This window comes from Geotrypetes seraphini, chromosome 6, assembly GCF_902459505.1.
Source record: "Geotrypetes seraphini chromosome 6, aGeoSer1.1, whole genome shotgun sequence".
In the NCBI taxonomy this organism is placed as follows: domain Eukaryota; kingdom Metazoa; phylum Chordata; class Amphibia; order Gymnophiona; family Dermophiidae; genus Geotrypetes; species Geotrypetes seraphini.
Genome location: NC_047089.1, coordinates 11119637 through 11141856, shown reverse-complemented (window position 1 = coordinate 11141856; position 22220 = coordinate 11119637). Strand labels below are relative to the sequence as shown.

The 22220-nt window shown below is 43.3% G+C and overlaps 1 protein-coding gene across 7 annotated transcripts in view; it reads right to left on the bottom strand.

The window, feature by feature from the left end:
• Nucleotides 1-22220, bottom strand: part of FAM168A (family with sequence similarity 168 member A) — a 234313-nt gene that overhangs the window by 63025 nt on the left and 149068 nt on the right. For 5 of the 7 annotated variants that reach the window (XM_033948535.1, XM_033948538.1, XM_033948539.1 and 2 more), the window contains one exon: nucleotides 8626-8703. The exons of the other annotated variants lie outside the window; for them this stretch is intronic. In XM_033948535.1, the coding sequence (XP_033804426.1) occupies nucleotides 8626-8703 (78 nt within the window). The remainder of the gene's footprint in view (nucleotides 1-8625; nucleotides 8704-22220) is intronic. 7 annotated transcript variants of the gene reach the window in all.

The following is a 22220-nucleotide window of genomic DNA, read 5'->3' as shown; positions in this document are numbered from 1 at the left end:
ACCAGAACCTCTCAGAGCTCCCTCAAAATCGTGGGATGGATCCCATCCGGTCCCATAGCTTTGTCCACCTTCAATTTTTCAAGTTATTCATAAACACTTTCTTCCGTGAACGGTGGGGATAGAGATGCTAAAAGTAGTGTACGATGGCATCCAGAGAACAATGAACAGGGTCACGATCAGTTGTGAAACACTAGATTTATTTAATTTAATTATTTCATGCTATTTGTTATACCACCTTTCAAAGTCATCATTAAAGTGATGTACAAAATATGCTGAATAACTAACATAAAACAATAAAATAAAATGGTCAAATTGCAACAATATAAAGACAAGTGCAACAGGAAAGGGAGCGAGCAGCATAATAGTAATTCTTCCAGAAAACAATAAAGACAGTACACATAAGGGAAGCTAAAAACACTGCTCAAATATCCACTCAACTGAGTAAAGAAAAAACAACTTTTCAAGAGAAAGCATCTCACTATTTGAGTCTAACTAATTAGCTATTAGAAGGTCTAGGTCATTATTCAATACTGTTTCAAATGAAAAGTTTGCCTGAACAACCAAGGGCTCCTTTTACTAAGCTGTGATAGCGGTTTTAGCTTGCGCTTAACGCATGCAGAATTGCCGCACGCACTAGACCAGGAGTAGGCAATTCCAGTTCTCGAGAGTCGGAGCCAGGTCAGGTTTTCAGGATATCCACAATAAATATGCATGAGATAGATTGCATATATATTCATTGTGGAGATCCTGAAAACCTGACCTGGCTCCGGCTCTCAAGGACTGGAATTGCCTACCCTGCACCAGACACTAATGCCAGCATCGAGCTGGCATTAGTTCTAGCCACATAGCGTGGGTTTAGCGCGCGCTAAAAACGCTATCGCAGCTTAATAAAAGGAGCCCCAAGTTGTCAAACCTATCTTGAATTTCTGATAAGAAACTTTCCATTGAACATCTGATAGTAGAGAATTTAGAGTCTTGGGTCTATAAAGCTGCGCTGCTCAAAGAAACAGAATGGACAGCTTGACATTCAGTGCGCACTGTTAGGCAGCACAGCTTTGTAAAAGAACCTATATGTGTCATGAAAAGTTCAGGATAGAAGGAAAGCCCTCAAAACAAAATGCAAAAAAGGTCACAAAAAGTGAGGTGTAACAACTCAAAAGGCCTTCAGTAGGTGGTGAAAATAAGTCGTTATTCACAAGGACAATAAGTAAGGAAGACTTGACATGGCCACGTTTCAATCAGGTAGCCTGTGTAATGAGTCAGCATAAACCTTAATTATTGAGACATAAAGGGCTCCTTTTATCAAGCCGCACTAGTGGTTTAATGCACATAATAGCATGCGTTAAACCGCTGGCCGCGCTAGCCGATACCACCTCCTCTTGAGCAGATGGTAATTTTTGGCCAGCGTGGGGGTTAGCGCATGATGAAGAGTGTTAGATGACTTGCCCAGGGTCACAAGGGTGCTGAGGCTACATCCCTAATCACTCCTCCACTCCCTATAAAACCTATAAATACATCGTATATTAATTAATAAAATATCTATGTCTCAACATAAAAATATAAACACTTAATACCTGATAGTGTAGTTCTCTATCAGCTTATTGCATCCCTTTATTCTATTTATATTATATGGGATCCTCAGCGCCACCACTCAGAGCTCAAATAGATTTCATAGCTCTAAGCTTTATGTGTCAGCTCCTCATTGGTTCCCTGTTGTTTATTTCATATTCTTAGTATATGCTTTTGTAATGTTTTAATTTTATTTTATAAATACGTTTTCATAAGTAATAAGTTATTTAAGTACTTAACTTTGACTTGTGGTCTCTGGCTAGGGGAAACATAACACCGACATGTTTCGCTCCTTGAGCTTTATCAAGGCTTGCCCCTAGAAATAAAACAAAAGCTATCAGCTATTATTTAGTCGACTACAGACAAATAGGAACAGAACTTAAGGTGATACATTTCTTTTAAAGTGTCCTGCCTATTTGCTTACCTAAAGTTTTCGCCACCACAACCTGTGACCACTCTATCCTGCAGATATGGCGGCGGCGTTTCTGCTAAGATTTTAAAGAGACCGGGACCCGCCTGAAACGTGACTGCGTCATTACGTTATTAACGCGTCATCCAGGGTACCCGATGCTATGCTATTAGTAATTGTAAACTTAAGAAGAACAGCCAAAATTTTAGCTACCTCCTCACTTTGGGATTTAGTACCTCATATGAATATTATAACAATGAAGCCCACTCTAGTTCGGCATTTAAGCCATGCGGGATCACTGTGTTTAAGGTATGGATCCACCGTTGTTCCTTATAAGGAACAACGGTGGATCCATACCTTAAACACAGTGATCCCGCATGGCTTAAATGCCGAACTAGAGTGGGCTTCATTGTTATAATATTATCCATTGTTATAATATTATCCACCGTTGTTCCTTATAAGGAACAACGGTGGATCCATACCTTAAACACAGTGATCCCGCATGGCTTAAATGCCGAACTAGAGTGGGCTTCATTGTTATAATATTCATATGAGGTACTAAATCCCAAAGTGAGGAGGTAGCTAAAATTTTGGCTGTTCTTCTTAAGTTTACAATTACTAATAGCATAGCATCGGGTACCCTGGATGACGCGTTAATAACGTAATGACGCAGTCACGTTTCAGGCGGGTCCCGGTCTCTTTAAAATCTTAGCAGAAACGCCGCCGCCATATCTGCAGGATAGAGTGGTCACAGGTTGTGGTGGCGAAAACTTTAGGTAAGCAAATAGGCAGGACACTTTAAAAGAAATGTATCACCTTAAGTTCTGTTCCTATTTGTCTGTAGTCGACTAAATAATAGCTGATAGCTTTTGTTTTATTTCTAGGGGCAAGCCTTGATAAAGCTCAAGGAGCGAAACATGTCGGTGTTATGTTTCCCCTAGCCAGAGACCACAAGTCAAAGTTAAGTACTTAAATAACTTATTACTTATGAAAACGTATTTATAAAATAAAATTAAAACATTACAAAAGCATATACTAAGAATATGAAATAAACAACAGGGAACCAATGAGGAGCTGACACATAAAGCTTAGAGCTATGAAATCTATTTGAGCTCTGAGTGGTGGCGCTGAGGATCCCATATAATATAAATAGAATAAAGGGATGCAATAAGCTGATAGAGAACTACACTATCAGGTATTAAGTGTTTATGTATCACAGCTCCCTATAAGTGAGTAAGTTGTGCAATTGAAGATCAACATAAAAATATGTCATACATCAAGCAAATAGGTGAATGGATCATAACCGGATGCATTGTAACAAATCAGTGGACAAGTGAATAATCAATATTTGAACATTTCTTAAGAAAGAATTGAAAATTTCATGGGAATATTTCATTGGATTTTGGAAATTTTTTTTGAATTTTTTTTATCTACTCATCTATTTACTAATTTATTTGTTTTAAGGCTAACTATATTTATTCTTCCAAATTGACATGACATATCTGACAGTATTAAGTTTATTCATCTATTTATGATTGATTTGTATTTATATTTTATTTCTTTCAGCTGTGAGATATTTGAGGGGTTTCTTGCTTGTACAGCCCATTTCAAATCACCCCACAGCTTCTCAATGGGATTAAGATCAGGGCTTTGATTCAGCCACTCCAGGACTCTCCATTTCTTAGTTTTCAGCCAGTCCTTGATAGATTTACTGGTATGTTTTGGGTCACTGGTTTGTTGCAGGGTCCAGTTCTGCTTCAGCTTTAATTTTCTTACAGATGGTCTCACATGTTCCTCAAGCACCCTTTGATACATGGTAGAATTCATGGTGGATTCTATGATGGTGAGCTGGCCAGGTCCTGCTGCAGCAAACATCCCCAAACCATGACACTTCTACCTCCGTGCTTCACAGTTGCTATGAGGTTCTTTTCCTGGAATGCTGCATTTGGTGTTTGCCAAACATATCCTCTTTTCTGGTGTCCAAATAATTCAATTTTAGACTCATCTGTCCATAGAACACTATTCCAGAAGTCCTGGTGTTTGTCTAAGATCTCTCTGGCAAACTTCAGTCTGGCCTTGATGTTTCTCTTAGAGAGCAAAGGCTTTCTCTTTGCACACCTCCCATACAAGTTAAATCTGTGCAGTCTTTTTTCTGATTATAGATGCATGCACTTTCACATCAACAGTAGCAAAAGCCTGCTGTAGGTCCCGTGATAACATTTTAGGGTTTTTGGAGACTTCTTTTAGCATCTTGCGGTCTATTCTAGGGATCGGTCAACTTGTTTGGACGGCCAGACCTGGGCATGTTGGTAGTTGTTTGGAAAGTCCTCCACTGTACACTATTTTCCAGACCGTGGAATGGCTAACGTCAAATTCTTTAGAGATCTTTTTAAATCCCTTACAAACACAGAAACATGATGGCAGATAAAGGCCAAATGGCCCATTTAGTCTGCCCATCCGCAGTAACCATTAACCTTTCCTCTCTCTATCCTCTATCCCAGGCCTCTATCTCAGGCCCTCTTGAATTCAGACACAGTCTCTGTCTCCATCACCTCTTTTGAAAGACTGTTCCATGCATCTACCACTCTTTCTGTAAAAACGTATTTCCTTAGATTACTCAGGAGCCTATCACCTCTTAACTTAATCTTATGCCCTCTCATTGCAGAGTTTCCTTTCAAATGAAAGAGACTCGACTCATGCGCAGTTACATTATGTAGGTATTTAAACGTCTCTATCATATCTCCCCTCTCCCACCTTTCCTCCAAAGTATACAGATTGAGATCTTTAAGTCTGTCCCCATATAACTTATGATGAAAACCACAAACCATTTTAGTAGCCTTCCTCTGGACCGACTCCATCCTTTTTATATCTTTTTGAAGGTGCGGCCTCCAGAATTGTACACAATATTCTAAAAGAGGTCTCACCAAAGTCTTATACAGGGGCATCAATACCTCCTTTTTCCTACTGGCCATACCTCTCCCTATGCAACTTAGCATCCTTCTAGCTTTCACCATCACCTTTTCAACCTGTTTGGACACAAGACTTATAAGCTGCTACAATCTTCTTTCTGAAGGCCTCAGACAGCTCTTTTGATCTCATCGTGGTGTTCACTCTCACCATAGAAGTCATGAGCACACCAAACTAAATGTTTGAGGTTTAAATAGGGCAAACCTTCAAAATGCTGAGTAATGATGTTCTAATCATGTGTACCTGATGTGATACACCTGTGTGTGATTTGAGCGACTTTAAGTGGGAGGATATGTGGGGTGTTCTAATTTATTCCTCAGTTAGAATACACATTTTTGTGGATATCTTTTGTTTCATGAGTAAATCAAGGAAAATTCTTGCCTCACAAATATCTTGACTTATTTGAAGGTATGAATAAACATGTGGATAAAGGTGAGCCAGTTGATATAGTGTATCTAGCTTTTAAGAAAGCTTTTGATAAAGTTCTTCACAAGTGGCTTCTGAGAAAATTAAACTGTCATGGGATAGGTGGCAAAGTTCAGTTGTGGATCAGGAATTGGTTATCGGATAGAAAACAGAGGGTATGGCTTAACGGTCATTTTTCTCAATGGAGGAGAATAAACAGTAGAGTACTACAGGGATCTGTACTGGGACCGGTGCTATTTAACTTATTTATAAATGATCTGGAAACTGGAATGACGAGTGAGGTGATTAAACTTGCGGATGACACTAAACTGTTCAAAGTTGTTAAAACGCATGCGGATTGTGAAAAATTGCAGATGGACCTTAGGAAATTGGAAGACTGGGCGTCCAAATGGCAGATGAAATTTAATGTGGACAAATGCAAAGTGATGCACATTGGGAAAAATAACCTGAATCACAGTTACCGGATGCTAGGGTCCACCTTGGGGATTAGCGCCCAAGAAAAGGATCATCGTAGATAATACTATGAAACCTTCCGCCCAATGTGTGGCGGTGGCAAATAAAGTAACAGGATGCTAGGAATTATTAAAAAAGGGATGGTTAACAAGACTAAGAATGTTATAATGCCCCTGTATTGCTCCATGGTGCAACCTCATCTGGAGTATTGCGTTCAATTCTGGTCTCTTTATCTCAAGAAAGATATAGTGGTGCTAGGAAAAGGTTCAAAGAAGAGCGACCAAGATGGTAAAGGGGATGGAACTCCTCTCGTATGAGGAAAGACTAAAATGGTTAGGGCTCTTCAGCTTGGAAAAAAGACGGCTGAGGAGAGATATGATTGAAGTCTACAAAATCCTGAGCGGAGCAGAACGTGTACAAGTGGATCGATTTTTCACTCCATCAAAAATTAGAAAGACTAGGGAACACTCAATGAATTTACAGGGAAATACTTTTAAAACCAATTGGAGGAAATTTTTTTCACTCAGAGAATGGTTAAGCTCTGGAATGCATTGCCAGAGGATGTGGTAAGAGTGGATAGCGTAGCTGGTTTTAAGAAAGGTTTGGACAAGTTCCTGGAGGAAAAATCCATAGTCTATTATTGAGAAAGACATGGGGGAAGCCACTGCTTGCTCTGGATCGGTAGAATGGGATATTGCTACTTCTTGGGTTTTGGTCAGGTACTAGTCACCTGGATTGGCCACCATGAGAATGGGCTACTCGGCTTGATGGACCATTGGTCTGATCCAGTAAGGCTATTCTTATGTTGTAATTTTTGTTGTTTACCTGCAATTACATCACTTTCTTTTCCAGAGATTAAAAAAAAAAGATTTGACATCAATATGTGAACATTTCTTAAGTAAGAACTGAATATTTCATGGGGTGTCCTAATTTTTTCACATGACTGTATATAGAAATACATATAGAGAAAAATATATAGAAACTAAATATAGAAACATAGAAGATGACGGCAGATAAGGGCCCTAGCCCATCAGGTCTGCCCACTCTACTGACCCACCCCCAAGTCTACTATCCTAGGGATCCCACTCCTGGTGACAGTTCCCTTGGCTTAACCCTCTAAGGGATCCCACATGGGCATCCCATTTGCTCTTAAATTCTTGCACGCTGTTTGCCTTGATCACCTGCACCGGGAGCTCGTTCCAAGGATCAACCACTCTCTCGGTGAAGAAATATTTCCTGGTGTCACCATGAAATTTCCCGCCCCTGAGTATGCAAATAAATAATAAATATGCATGAAAACATTAAATTGAGTAATTACTCCAACTACAAGTGATGCATGTCGGTAACAAAAATCTCATGCATGAATACAGGATGTCCGGGGCGGTACTTGGAGAGACCTCCCAGGAAAGAAGCTTGGGAGTTCTGATTGACAAGTCGATGAAGCTGTCTGCACAGTGTGCTGTAGCGGCAAAAGGGCAAACAAAATGCTAGGAATGATAAAGAAGGGGATCACAAACAGATCGGAGAAGGTTATCATGCCATTGTACCGGGCCATGGTGCGCCCTCACCTAGAGTACTGCGACCAGCACTGGTCGCCGTACATGAAGAAGGACACGGTACTACTCGAAAGGGTCCAGAGAAAAGCAACTAAAATGGTTAAGGGGCTGGAGGAGTTGCCGTACAGTGAGAGATTGGAGAAACTGGGCCTCTTCTCCCTTGAAAAGAGAAGACTGAGAGAAGACATGATCGAAACATTTAAAATACTGAAGGGAATAGACTTAGTAGATAAAGACAGACTATTCACACTCTCCAAAGTAGGGAGAACGAGAGGGCACTCTCTAAAGTTAAAAGGGGATAGATTCCATACAAACATAAGGAAGTTCTTCTTCACCCAGAGAGTGGTGGAGAGCTGGAATGCTCATCCGGAGTCTGTTGTAGGGGAAAACACCCTCCAGGGTTTCAAGACTAAGCTGGACAAGTTCCTGCTAAACTGGGACATACGCAGATGAGACTGGACTCATTTAGAGCACTGGTCTTTGACCTGGGAGCCACAGTGTGAGCGGACTGCCGGGCAGGATGGACCACTGGTCTGACCCAGCAGCAGCAATTCTTATGTTCTTAAGTAAATTAGAAAATCAATATGTTAAAAGTGAAGATTAAAAATTAGGCACAGAAGATAATAAGCACAGAAAAACAGTTAAAATGAAAAAAATTGTAACAGACAAGAAATCCATACCTTATTGTAAATCCTGAATGAACACAGAAGAAACCTTATAGACAAACCTGAATGGGCACAATCAACAACTACTACCAGTGGCAAAATGTAATAACGACCACTAAGCAATCATATGTACTTTGCTCATGTTGTTATTTTATGTGTTTTCTAGTCTCCATTTTTGATTTTAGCTATTATAATAGTAACATAGTAAATGACAGCAGATAAAAATGTGAACGGTCCATCCAGACTGCCCATTAGTTATACCCATTAAAAATACATGATTAAATTAGCTTGTCTCTTCTTTGGTATTTCTGGGTCATAGACTGTAAAGTCCACTTGGTATTGTCCTAGGTTCCAAATGCCGAAGTTGCCATCCAAGCTCATAGAATGTTCCTCTAAATTATTTCCATTGGTACTTACCTGTTTTCACATTGTTCTTTAATTGATGGTTAATTCTGTGCATTATGTATTAACAAGTCAAACTACATTTTCAGTTGGAGGTTCAAGATTATGGAATGTATTGCCGGGCATTTTAAGATTATGCAGAAATACTGTACATTTTAGGCAATTACTTAAAACTCACTTGTTTGGAAACCTCCACCCCTTCTCAGCCACTCAACTGGCAGAAAACCGTATTTTTCGCTCCATAAAACGTACCCACCTGTAGAGGAGGAAAAAACAAGGAAAAAAAATTTGGTTTAGAATTTTTTTTTCTTCTTGGTTTTTCCTCCTTTACACGTAAAGTGTGTCTGGTGGTCTGGTGCTGGGAAGCCTGTAGCCCGAAGCAGCCTGCAGCCCAAAGCCTGAAGCCATCTGCAGCCACCCACCCCCCCAGTACCTTTTTTAAGTGGCGGTGGTCCAGCGCGATCTCCTGCTGGATGGCTGCCTCTTTGCAGAGCAACACACAACGCTCACCTCCTCTGCATCTTCCTCTTCCTCACTGTGCCCCTCCTCTCTGGGCAGGTTCTCTGCTTCCTGCCCACCATTCATGCCTGGATCACGCTGCCCCAGGGATCGTGTCAGACAAGTCTTGAGCTTGGCAGGGGATTGTGTCCAGTCCTTTGGTTTCCTCTCTCCAGCCTCTCCACTTGGCTCACACACCCCTGCGGCCTGCTCTGATCTCCTGTCCTCTGTGCCCTTTTCTGAATATAGAGCTTCTACCACGATATGCTCCAGCTCCTGACCTTCACCCTCTAGACAAAATGCCAGCTCTCCTCCGTCCTCATCCCCCACCATTCTGTGACTCTTGTTGCCCAGCTCATCATCCTTCGTCTCTCCACCTAGTCCTATCGTTTCCTCACTAGAATCTCCCGCTAACAATTTAGCATCCAATGCTTCCTGCAGCTGCTGTTATCAACTCGGCCTTCAGCCCACGGCAGTCTAGGCCCCGACACTAGAGCTCAGCCCGCAGGTCAGCTACTTTTAACTTCTGGATGTCCAGCGCGCTCATAGCTACTGTGGTTCCCCCTCAAAGCATGCGGGTGCACTCACGTGCAAAAATTACAAATGCTGGAGGGGTGAGGGCGGGGAAGGTACAAATGTGCCACTGCCGTTAAACCACCCAATCACAGCCAATCACACCCAATCGCAGCCAGTCACAGAGCGGCGTGGGATCAGGCATTTTGCATCATGCTGCAAAGAGGCAGCCGTCCAGCAGGAGACCGCGCTGGACCACTGCCACTTTAAAAAGGGAGGGGCACATGGTGTATTCGGTCCATAACACCCCCCCCCCTTTCCACACCCTTTATGGGGGTGGGAAAAAATGCATCTTATGGTCCAAAAAATACAGTATTTCAAAAACAAGATCACAACTGCCAGGACCACCATTGAAAAAACCTCAAGCCTCCTGGACGAGGTCTCATTAAAACCCACAGGAGAGTCCACTGCAGTAGACAAGACATGGACTGACTTTCCAACAATACAATGCCTGATCTGAACCGATTTTATAAAAAATATAGCCATGCAGCATGTGACCTTAACTGTTCACAGAAGGCCTATTCCCACAGGAGTTCAGCAAGATCATCATTACCCCAATCACAGAAGACCCAAAAGGTGCAATAGATCTACCTTCCAACTATAGATCCATAGCCTCAATACCAATATACATAAAACTAATGGAAGGCCTAGTGGCACAATAACTCACAAACTACCTAGAAGGCAACAGCATACTTCACCCCCTTACAATCTGGATTCAGGACCAACTACAGCATAGAGACACTATTAGAGTCTCTCCTGGACACAGCTCGACAGCACCGAAGTTACTGGTCATACAACTTTATCTCTCTGCAGCATTTGGCCTAGTAGATGATGTCATTCTGTTACAAATACTGGAAGCAATAGGATCACAGGCAGAGTACACACATAGTTCCAATGATTCTTGAAATCTAAGACCTATAGAGTCAAAACAAAGAGAAAAATCAGAATCCTCGTCCAACCTCTGTGGTGTATCCCAAGGATCACTACTACCTCCAATGCTTTTTAACCTCTACGTCGCTTCCCTTGGTACCTGCTTGGACAAACTAAGGATAACATCATACAGCTATGCAGATGACATCACCATATTCCTTCCTTTTGACCAGCCAACTTCCACAACAAGAAAACTGCATAAGATGATAGAAACAGTTGAAAAATGAATGAAAGACCACAAACTAAAGCTTAACATGGACAAAACAAAATTTCTACTGCTCAAAAAGGACAAAACTTCAACCATAACAGATATAGAAATAAAATCCACCATATACCCCATGCAACCTGTTTAAAAAATTCTCAGGGTGATGATAGACAGATGCTGCACCATGTAACTATAAATCAACAAGACAGTCCAGAAATCCTTCACAGTCATGCATAACTTACGACAAATACGAAAAGTCTTCGATGGAGAGCCATTCCGACTCCAGGTCCAGTCCTAGTCCTAGGACTACTGCAACGTTCTTTTCTACCATGCCCCACAGGCATGATAAAACAATTACAGATCAAACAAAACAAGGCCCTCAGATTGATTTATTCTCTAAGCAAATATGATCATATCACTACAGCATACTTAAGACACAATTCAGGCACGAATACTATTCAAATTCTACTGTCTGCTATTCAAAGCTCTGAATGGCGCTACCCCTACCTACCTGAATGATCACCTTATCTGGAACAACTCAACCAGGCCAAGGAGAACTCAGACTCTATTTACTCACCTCCCAATCAAAGGCACACAATGCAAGATGATGTACGATGGACTACTAGCAACTCAAGCAGCGAAACTGGACCACCATTCTGATAATAATGCCCGATTACAAAACCCTCCAAAGGGAGATAATGTAAGTTACTAATGTAATATGAAACTGGTTTTATTTTTATGTTTGTTGAGAAACAATTATGCATGTTTTTATTGTAATCTACCTAGGTGTTAAATGAGCAAGACATTTTTTAAATAAATAAGTAAATAATTTACCTTATTGTGTTGTCTCTTTGGATTCATTTTTACCCAAGTTGTAATAGGTCTCACATGAGGTAATGCTCAATATGTGTTTTATTTCTTTATCTTTTGTCCTCTGTATGTTTATCTTTGTATACCACTCATTCAGAAAATCACTAAAAACCCACCTATTTGACAAATTTATCTGACCCTTCAACTCTGCTCAACATCTATCTCACCCTCCAAGTTCCCTCCTCCTACCCTATGTCACCCCACCAAATAACTGTCTATCTACTCCCTCCCAAATCTAATAGATGTTACCTCGCTGTTCTCCTTACAGCACCTCTTGTTGTACACCGTCTTGAACTGAAATGGTATGATGGGATATAAATAAAACTATTATTACAGTATTTTGAAGAAAGATTTGTATTGATTTTGTTTTTGATCTATGCATGTTTATTTGGAAACTGCTGTGACTCCAGGCGGTATATTAAGTTTTTATGATAAAGTAATTTTTATTGGAACAAACAAGAAAACAGGTACCAAAACTCAGCCATACTAGCAGGGCTCCAAATAGAACATTTTATACAAACCAATCCCTACCCCATCTCCCTACCCCCAAACCTCCCCTTCCCCTTAGGTTGGAGTTCCCAAGAGCAGTCAGAAACACAGGTAAACCAGCAAGACACAGTCAACAGTTTAGAACCCTACTTCGTGCAGCAGGAGTCATGGTATTCCAAAAACATTCCCAGATAGCCGTAAAATGCTCCCCCTGAACAGTAGAAAGATCAGGCACATCTTGACGCTCCTAAGTCGAATCCCAAGTCAGAATCATCTGAGAACGCCACATAAAAATGGTAGGAGCCTCCACGTCCAGTCACTTGAAAAATATGCATTTGAGGGCACATAAAATGTACCACCTAAGAAAAGCTTTCAGTCCCGGTGGCCTTGGATGGTAAGAAGGAGAAATGCAAAACAAAAGAAGAGACGAGGGTTGTATTGTCACAGTCCAAAGAGTCCCTATAAAAGCAAAAATTTGCATCCAGAAAGTTTGAACTGCCGGGCAGGACCATAACATATGACCCAACTCGGCGGTCTAATAACCACATTTATCACTCACTGGCGATGGTCGAAATTTAGCACAGTAAGCTCTATAAGGAGATACATAAATTCTAAATAACAACTTAAATTGCATTTCTCAAAAATAAACATATTTTCTCAGAGCAGGCATCCGGGCTACTGCCCGAGATATAGTATCTTCCGTAAGCACTATATTCAAATCCTGAGACCACACAGTCTGAAGATGAACATAGTCCGGCAAGGGGGTCTCATCCTTCAGGTGTCTAAGATGAAACTTAAGTGGAACTGGCATTTGAGAACCAAGAGTGTAGGCCGTAGACAATAATTCTTGCCGAGCAGATTGCAAGTTGGGCCTATGCAAAGTGGCTACATAATGAGCAATCTGCATATAAGCAAATCTGTCCATGGCAGTTAATCCATGCGACTGACACAAAGTTTGAAATGACTGCATGGAACCATCATCTAGCACCAAATGAAATAAAAGGGTTAACCCTCTTGCCACCCAGTATTGAAACCTGGAGCCCCCCATACCCGGGGAGAATTTACAATTGCCACACAATGACAGAAGAGGGGACTCATATGCACTAATACCATGAAATTTACAGACCCATCTCCACACCTTTCGTAATGGGAGACCAAACACCCTAAGCCGAACATCTAAAGGATAAGTGGAAGGAACAGAATGAAGAAAGGCACTAAAGTGCTCCTGCTGATAGCACCCCAATTCTAAAGAGGTATTAGAGAAAACAGAGGTGCCCTGAAAATAATCATTGATGTGATGCATACCACAGCCAATCGTGAGATGTCGATGTAAACCCAAACCCCCTTTATATTGCGGGCGCGCCACTTGAGAGTAGGGTAGACGAGCTCGGCGACCCCGCCATATAAAGCACCAAACTAAACGGATATAATTATCTTCATCTCAACCAAGCAAATATAGGGGGAGCACCTGAAAGATGTAAAGCCAAGTGGGAAGTATGATCATGTTAAGAAGCGCCACCCGCCCTAAAAGAGACAGAGGGTAATCCTGCCACAGTTGAAGTTTAACCGCCAAAGTGTGCAATAAAGGAGTCACATTAGGCGCATATAAAGTGGAAAGGTCAGCAGGAATAGTCACGCCCAAATATTTAATGGCAGTATTAGCCCACTGCAATGGAAAGACTCCCTCCCAGGAATCCCGAATAGCAGAATGTGAGGGAAGAGCCACCGATTTTTCTAAGTTAATAGTCAGCCCTGAGTAAAAGCCATATTCTGCTATAAGATCCAACGCAGCCCCAAGTGAGGTAGCCGGGTTGGTAAGGACAAGCATTAAGTCATCTGCAAAAGCCAGGGTTTTAATTACCTGTCCCGCTATATGTAAACCTCTCACTTCCTCAAATTGTCGCAGGGTGCACAATAATGGTTCCAAAGTAAGAATAAAAATTAAAGGCGACAAAGGGCACCCCTGACGAGTTCCACGGTGAATAGAAAAGGTGTCGGAAAGCGTGCCATTAACCACCAAAGACGCTGTCGGGCCAGCATAGAGAGATGCAAACGCAGCCCTGAAAAATCCCGAAATCCCTGTATAGTCCAAAAAAAGATAAGGCCACGAAACATTATCAAATGCCTTAGCCGCATCCAAACTGACCAGCAAAGTAGGCTCCTGAACAGATTGAGCGTGAGCAAGAGCCAAAAGAATTTTTTGAACATTCAAAACCGACTGTCAGCCAGGGACGAAACCCACCTGATCACCATGGATCAAAGTGGGAATCAAGGGGAGGAAGCGATCCGCCAAAATCCGAGCGAACAATTTAAGGTCAACATTAATAAGTGAAATGGGACGGTACGATCCTGCAAGGTCAGATGGCTTTCCAGGTTTTGGAAGCAGAACAATATGTGCATCATTAGCAAATCTCGGGAATGCCCCGGACTCCACAGCTCCATTATAATAGGCTAACAAAGGGCCACAAAGATGTGATTCCAGCATCCTGTAAAATTCCCCAGGGAAGCCATCAGGACCCGGTGCCGCACCTAACTTACTAGACCGAATAGCACGTTGTAACTCTACCACCTGTAACGGTCTATTCAAGCGATCGATATCTACCGCCCGTAAACGGGGCATGCCCGACGCAAGAAGATCAGGTCCCCTGGGGTACTAGGAAGAGAACTGTACTGGGTTGCAAAATGATCATAAAGAACCCGAACTATATCATCTGTACGAGACACTACTGTGCCACCCGCAGAGCGCAAGGCCAAAATCGGCTTCCGTCCCACATGAGTGTCCACCATTCTAGCCAACAACTTGTCCGATTTGTTACCAAAACGCTGAAATTTTTATCTATGATAAGTGGACTAACGCTGGGATCGAGAATGCAAAAGAGCATTGAGCGCTGCTTGCGCGGCCAAGTATTGTTTCCAAGTAGAAACTGAAGGATGGGCAACATGAGCCCTCTTAGCCAAACGCAGGGAACGCTCCAAAGTAATGATCGCCTTATTCAATCTGCGCATGCAAGTACAAGTATAAGCTAAAATATGACCTCGAAGCACAGCCTTAGCTGTCTCCCAAAATAAAAGTGGAACTCCCTGATGTCGTTCATTAGTCGAGACATAATCCTCCCACCTCCCCAAGAGAAACCTTTGAAAGTCGTCATCATGCCGCAAGTAAGCTGGAAATCGCCAGCGGCTGGATCGAATAAAGCTCTCATCAAGCTGAATATTGATCCATACAGGAGCGTGATCAGAGATTTGTATTGAACCCATTCGAGCCGCCGTTACCCGCGAAAATAAGGAAGAAGAAACAAAAACATAATTCAACCTAGACCACGTGCCATGGGCCCGAGACAAGTGAGTATAATCACGCATCTCTGGATGTAACAGTCTCCAGGGATCTACCAAATCTAAGGCCGTACAAAAATTCGTAAGAACGAGACCCCTGGACCCAAAGGAGTAGCAGGCCTGGAGGATTTGTCAATTTTAGGATCCATAACCAAATTAACGCCCCCAAGGAATAAGAGCGGGTCAGCATGATACTTCATGCAAAGGGCAATCAATTTCTGAAAGAAAGGCAGTTCAGCTGAATTAGGCCCATAGACTGTTAACAACCAGTAATATGACGTGCCCACCTGCAATCGGACAAGCAAGTATCTACCCAGCTTGTCCTTCTCCAACACCTGAACATCTATGGGAGAAGATTTACGCAAAAGCAAAGCCACACCCCCCATGGCGTCCTGTGGGCGAGGCAAAATACACATCTCCCACCCAGGAACATTTCAACTTCAGATGCTCCTCGTCCGTCAGCTTGGTCTCTGGAGGCACACTAGATCAGCCGAGGTGCGCTGTAACGAAGCTAAGATTTTCTGCCTTTTAATGGGTGAGGTAATGCCCCAACATTCCAGGAGACCAGCCTAAACAACGAGCCTGGCATGTCCCAAAGGAAAGGTGTGCAAACAAGGCCCTATGCAATCAAACCCCAGGAGCCCAGCCTCCCCAGGGCAGAGTAGATATAAAAGGGCAAGACGAAACGAGGACTTGAAATGTGTCCTGTGTCCGAAAGAAAATGATACACAATAGATGGATGCAAACATTGAACCCCCATCAGGAACTCCAAACCTCCCCCCTCCCCAACCTCCCTACCAGTCCCTCCCAACCCCCTACTCCCCAATCCACCCCCAAAAATCCCCCGCACAGCCACACCCACCAGCAGGACCCACAACCAGTGGTGCCCCAGCAGAAACACAAAATGCAAGGGGCCCCCACGCACACATATAGCAAGCAGAATAGTAAAAGACCAACAGAAAAGAAAAACAAAAAGTCACATGTGCAAGAAGCAAGGTCTGTTCTCCGTAACTCCATGTTCAAACCAAAGGGTAAAGGAAGCTGATGGACCCTCCACCAGAACCGAATGGCTCCATGTTCAGAATCAGGTAAGATGTGACACCAAGGACTGGGCGGCCTCTACAGAGTCAAAGGACTTCCAGATCCCATTATCTTGAACCTTAAGGACCGCCAGGTATAAGAAAAGAAACCTGATCTGCTTCGCTGTCAATGCTGCACATAGGGATTGAAACTTCTTCCTTCTAGCCTGGAGGGCCACAGAATAATCCTGGAAAATACGGATAGGCATATCATAATATTTAAGAGTATCCCTCCGGGAGACGGTATTGCTTAAGGATTTCCACCTTATGAAGATAATTATGCAATTTGGCCACCACAACCCTAGGTCGCTGCTGCTCCATCTCCAGGCGTCCCAACCGATGAATCCGTTCTAGGGAAAGAGAGCCCATACCAGCAGGCAGGGGAAACTCATCGGCAAGCCAGTCTTTGAAAGTAGTACCCAAATGATGCTCCGACAACTTTTCAGGGACTCCTATAAAATGTAAGTTGTCCCTCCGGGATCGATTGTCGAGGTCTTCCGTCTTTTCTTCATTCACAGCTAGATGCCGCTCCAGACTGGCAAGGCGATCGTTCAGAGTCTGGGCCGAGTCTTCCGCTGCCGATACTCTCACCTCCAGCTCCGTGGTTCGGGTAATGGTATCCCCCAGCAAGGTCTCTAAATGCAGCATTTGGCTCGAAAGTTTCTCCATTTGCGGGGCCAGCGCAGACGCTACCGCCGTGGTAAGCTGCCTCAGTTGGACATCTGTGAATTCCGCCACTGAAGATGCCATGCTGTCCTCTACCGGTCGCGCTTTATCCTTCGGTTTAGCCGCGGTTCGGCTGGAGCGGCAGCCCCCCGATTTGGACACAAAGGGGTCCATAAGCTGGCCAACAGGAGGTGAGAAGCCACGGAGCTGCGAATTGCCGGTAACGATAAGTAAATATTAGATGCGGGGGCCCGAGAGCTGCAATCACCCGTCCGCTCTCCTCACTGCATCACGTGGTTCCTCTCATATCTGGAGAACAGATTGCAGAGGGTGGGCATAAATGGGAAATTCTCGGACTGGGAGAAGGTGACAAGCGGTGTGCCCCAGGGCTCGGTTCTTGGGCCCATCTTATTCAATATCTTCATAAATGACCTGGAAGAAGAAACAACAAGCAATATTATCAAGTTTGCAGATGACACAAAACTAGGTCGGGCAGTTGGGTCACAAAAGGACAACGAAGAACTACAGAGAGATTTGAACCAGCTGAAGAAGTGGGCGGAAAAGTGGCAGATGAAGTTCAATATAGGAAAATGCAAAGTCATGTACCTGGGCAGGAAAAACAAAGAATATGAATATAAAATGTTAGGTGTAACTTTGGGCAAGAGCGAACAAGAAAGGGACCTGGTGGTACTGATAGATAGGACCCTGAAGCCGTCGGCTCAATGCGCAGTGGCAGCAAAGAAAGCGAACAGGATGTTGGGCATGATAAAGAAGGGAATCACGAGTAGATCGGCGGACGTCATAATGCCGCTTTACAAAGCAATGGTCAGACCACACTTGGAGTACTGTATCCAACACTGGTCTCCCTACCTAAAGAAAGATGTAACCCTGCTGGAGAGGGTGCAGAGGCGAGCCACGAGGCTAGTAAAAGGTATGGAAAATTTGAGTTACAAAGAACGCCTCAGCAAACTGGGATTGTTCACCCTCGAGAAGAGAAGACTGCGAGGGGATATGATAGAGACTTTTAAAATATTAAAAGGATTCGACAAATAGAGCAAGAAACATCGTTATTCACATTGTCTAATGTGACACGGACAAGAGGTCATGGACTGAAACTGAGGGGCAACAGGCCCAGGACAAATGTCAGGAAGTTCTGTTTCACACAGCAAGTGGTGGACGCTTGGAATGCTCTCCCAGAGGAGGTTGCGAGGGAAACCACCATTCGGGGATTCAAGGGCAAGTTGGATGCACACCTTCTTGCGAATCACATTGAGGGATACGGGTACACAAGGTATTCTTCAGGGAACACCTAACTTAGCCTCCGCGTGCGCGGGTCGCAGGTCTAGATGGACCTAAGGTCTGATCCGGTGAAGGCATTTCTTATGTTCTTATGTTTCCTTTCACCATCTTCCTATGGGCTTGTTTTTTTCTTGGTCCCCCTTCTCCTTATGGTAGACTATGGGCTCCTTTTACAAAGGCACACTAGCGGGTTAACATGTGCAACTTTTCATCACGCGCTGGCCAAAAACTACCGCCTGCTCAAGAGGTGGCGGTAGCGGCTAGCGCATCCAGCGGTTTAGTGCGTGCTATTATGCGTGTTAAACCGCTAGCGCACCTTTGTAAAAGGAGCCCTATATGTATGTATAAATTACTGTCGTTTACTTTCATTTTTTCTTTCTTTGAATCATTGTTGATTTTCTTGTCAAAGCTGAGTCTTTGTACATTCTAAAGGCATTAAAAAAAAAATTATACTTGATATACCACACAATTTGAAATAGGTTAAGGCTGTATATACAATAAAATTACTTAAAATTAAATAGAAAAGAACTACAAAATCAGATAGTAAAGAATAAAACCACACAAGACACATTCATTCAGGTAAGAAAAAGAGCAAATCAGCAGGTGCACTCAATGCCCTAGATCCCCGAGCTCCTGAACAGTTGGTGCAGGCTGGCCAAATGGGTTGCACTGCCAAGCAGTCTGCCCCTTGGCTACAGACTTCTAACCTCAGAGTCTGAGCATTCTTGCAGCCAGAGATGTTCCAGAACTGGGAGCCTCTGCAGCACCAAAAGCCTCACAAACGGATAGAAAACCCCTGAAAAGAAAGGAAAAATAAACACAAGCAGAAAAGACTGGCTCCTACCATCTCATGTGTAGAGAGACAACTGGAGGACAGCCTAGAGATATGGGAGGTGGAGCAAAAAAATTATGAGGCTCTCTACACAATTTCTTGCTGAAATAGATTGGCTACCCAAAGGTTCAAGAACGATGTGCCTGTTGCACTAGAATTTGGCTGCTAAGATTTAATGCAAAAAAAAAAAAAATTAAAATACTGGGTGATGCATTTAGGCTACAAAATTCCAAGGGAGCAGTAAAGTATAGGGGCTGAAGAACTTCTGTGCATGAAAGAAGAGCAGGACTTAGGGGAAGTTATAATTGATGATCTTAAGATTGTGAAACAGGTAGAAAAAATGAGGATAAAAGCTAGGTAACTTGGGTACACAGGGAGAAGGATTACTATCAGACCACACTTCAAAAAAGATACAAACAGGATTGAATCGGTCCAGAGGACACTACTAAAATGATCAGTGGTCTTCATAATAAAGTATTGTATATACTCGATTATAAGTTGATTTGAATATAAGTCGAGACCCCATCCCCCCCAAAAGGAGGGAAAAAACCCCCAGTTGACTCGAATATAAGATGGGGGCTTAATATTTAAGTGCCTTGCCCTGCAAGGATATGCGCCCAGTGTCCCCTCCTCTTCAAATCTTTAACACAATGGGCATGGATGGACAAGCACAGAGTGTGGCTTGAATATATTCCATTTGCTCTCAGGTACTACTATTCAGTACTATCAACCTCATCCCCTTTTACTCTTTTAATTTAGTTTTCTTGGCATGAACTTCTCCATAAGCATATCCTCTTAATGGGTTTTGCATATTATTTCTACAAAAAAAGGAATCATATTTGTAAACCACATTAATACTAGTGGAGCCCCTCTTAGATGTGTGGGATAAAATCTCTGCTTACTGGAATGAATGCTTTGTTATTTTTCTATACTACCTGAACTTTCTGCACTGCTGCCCTGCACACCTCCTTCTGGGCTCGAGCTCCTGCCTGGCCCTGCACCGCTCGCTGAATGGCTGCCACCAGTTCTCACAGAACATGGTGGCAGCCATTCAGCGAGCGTTGCAGGGCCAGGCGGGAGCTCGAGCAGCTCGCCTGTGCGTGCCTGTGTGTCACGAGCCATGAGTACTGAGCCCGGAAGGAGGTGCACAGGGCAGGAGCGCGGAAAGTTCGATCTTGCCCATGCACCGCTGGACCATCACGGCTAACCGAAAAGGTACTCAAGGGGAGGGGGTAAAAAAAAAAATTATTAGTATCAGTCGGGACGGGAGGGATCCCTCCTGTCCCAGCCTATCAGAGGTCTGCATTAAGTCCGGGAGAGGGTCGCATGATGATCCAAATATAGGATGAGACACCCATTTTTGGATAAAAACAACAGACTGTGAATGTGGATGTTCTGAAAGATGATTTTTATTCACCCTTCACAATAAAAATACAAATAAAAGTCTGAATTAGTAATACAAGTATGATTGTCCTGATGGACCCTACACGGTTCGTGTTTCGGCGTAACCACCTTCCTCAGGGATCAAATGATGTAGGGTACAAAGATAAAAATATGAGCAAAACAATGTACATGTCTTTGAACATAAAACTTGAAAATGGCTTGAAATAAGCAGAGTGGCATGTAAAATCTCAGTGAGAAACCACCACACTGAACTGAAACTGAATATAAAGTGAATGGACGTGGGAACATGCTATTGCTTTGCCCCAAAATCTCATCCTATATTCAAGTATATATGGTATATGATGACAGACCTAAAGAACTCAATTTGTATACTTTGGAAGAAAGGTGAGAGAGGAGAGATATGATAAAGACATTTAAATATCTCCATGGCATAAATGTAGTAGGGGCGAGCCTCTTAATTCAAAGGAAGTTTTGGAATGAGAAGAAACTCAGGCGTAATCTATGGAAATACTTCTTTATGGAATGAGGAGTGGATGCGTGGAATGGCCTCCTAATAGAGGTGATGGTGACAAGGATTATCTGAATTCATGGGACTAGCACAGGGAATCTCTGTGAGAGAAGAAGGGATTGTAGAAATAAATAGTTATGGATAAGCAGATTGATTAGGCCATATGATCTTTATCTGCTGTCATGTTCAGTTTCTATGTTCTCATCCATTTGTCCTTTAGCTTCATATTTCTTGTCTCTTATTTATCTACCCCTCTTTACATCTCAGCACCAATGTTCCCACTAAGCTGAGCGCATGAGCGATTGCTCACTATTTTCATTGGCGTTGCTCATAATTTTTCTTGTGTCGCTCACTAAAATACTCAGTGGGAAACTGAGGACTGCATAGTAAGATCCCCGACGCACTTCTGACGCAGGTGGGGGATCGTGAGAGGAGCCGCTGCCATGTCTTCAGTGGCGTGCCAAGGGGGGGCGGTCCGCCCTGGGTGCAGCCTTAGGGGTTGCACAGCCGGCCAGGTCTGGATCTGGCTGGCTGTGCACCGCCCCTAAGGCTGCCGTCGGAGAGGAAGTTCGGGCCAGCCAATCGCTGCCTGGCTGGGCAGAACTTCCTCTCTGACGGCAGAACTGACGTCGGGGGAATGCTGGTCGGCCCGACAGTGGGAAGCAGAGAGAGCTTGGGGCAGCCGTGGCGGTGGCTTTGGGGCCTGTTTCCCCTGATGATGGCAGCAGTGGCTTTGTGGAGGGTAGGGAGAAAGAAAGAAAGAAAGAAAGAAAGGGGGCAGGCAGGGAGACAGAAGGGAAACAGAAAAAAAGAAAGGGGGCATCAAGAGAGAAAAAAGAAAGAAAGGGCAGGGAGAGAGGAAGAAAAAGTTAAGGGAGGGAATGAGGTCTGGAGGAAAGGAAGCATACAGGCTGAAAGAAGGGAAGAAAGATTGGATGCACAGTCAGAAGATGAAAGTGCAACCAGAGACTCGTGAAATCACCAGACAAGGTAGGAAAAATTATTTTATTTTAAATTTAGTGATCAAAATGTGTCTGAATTTATATATGCTGTCTATATTTTGCACTATGGCCCCCTTTTACTAAAC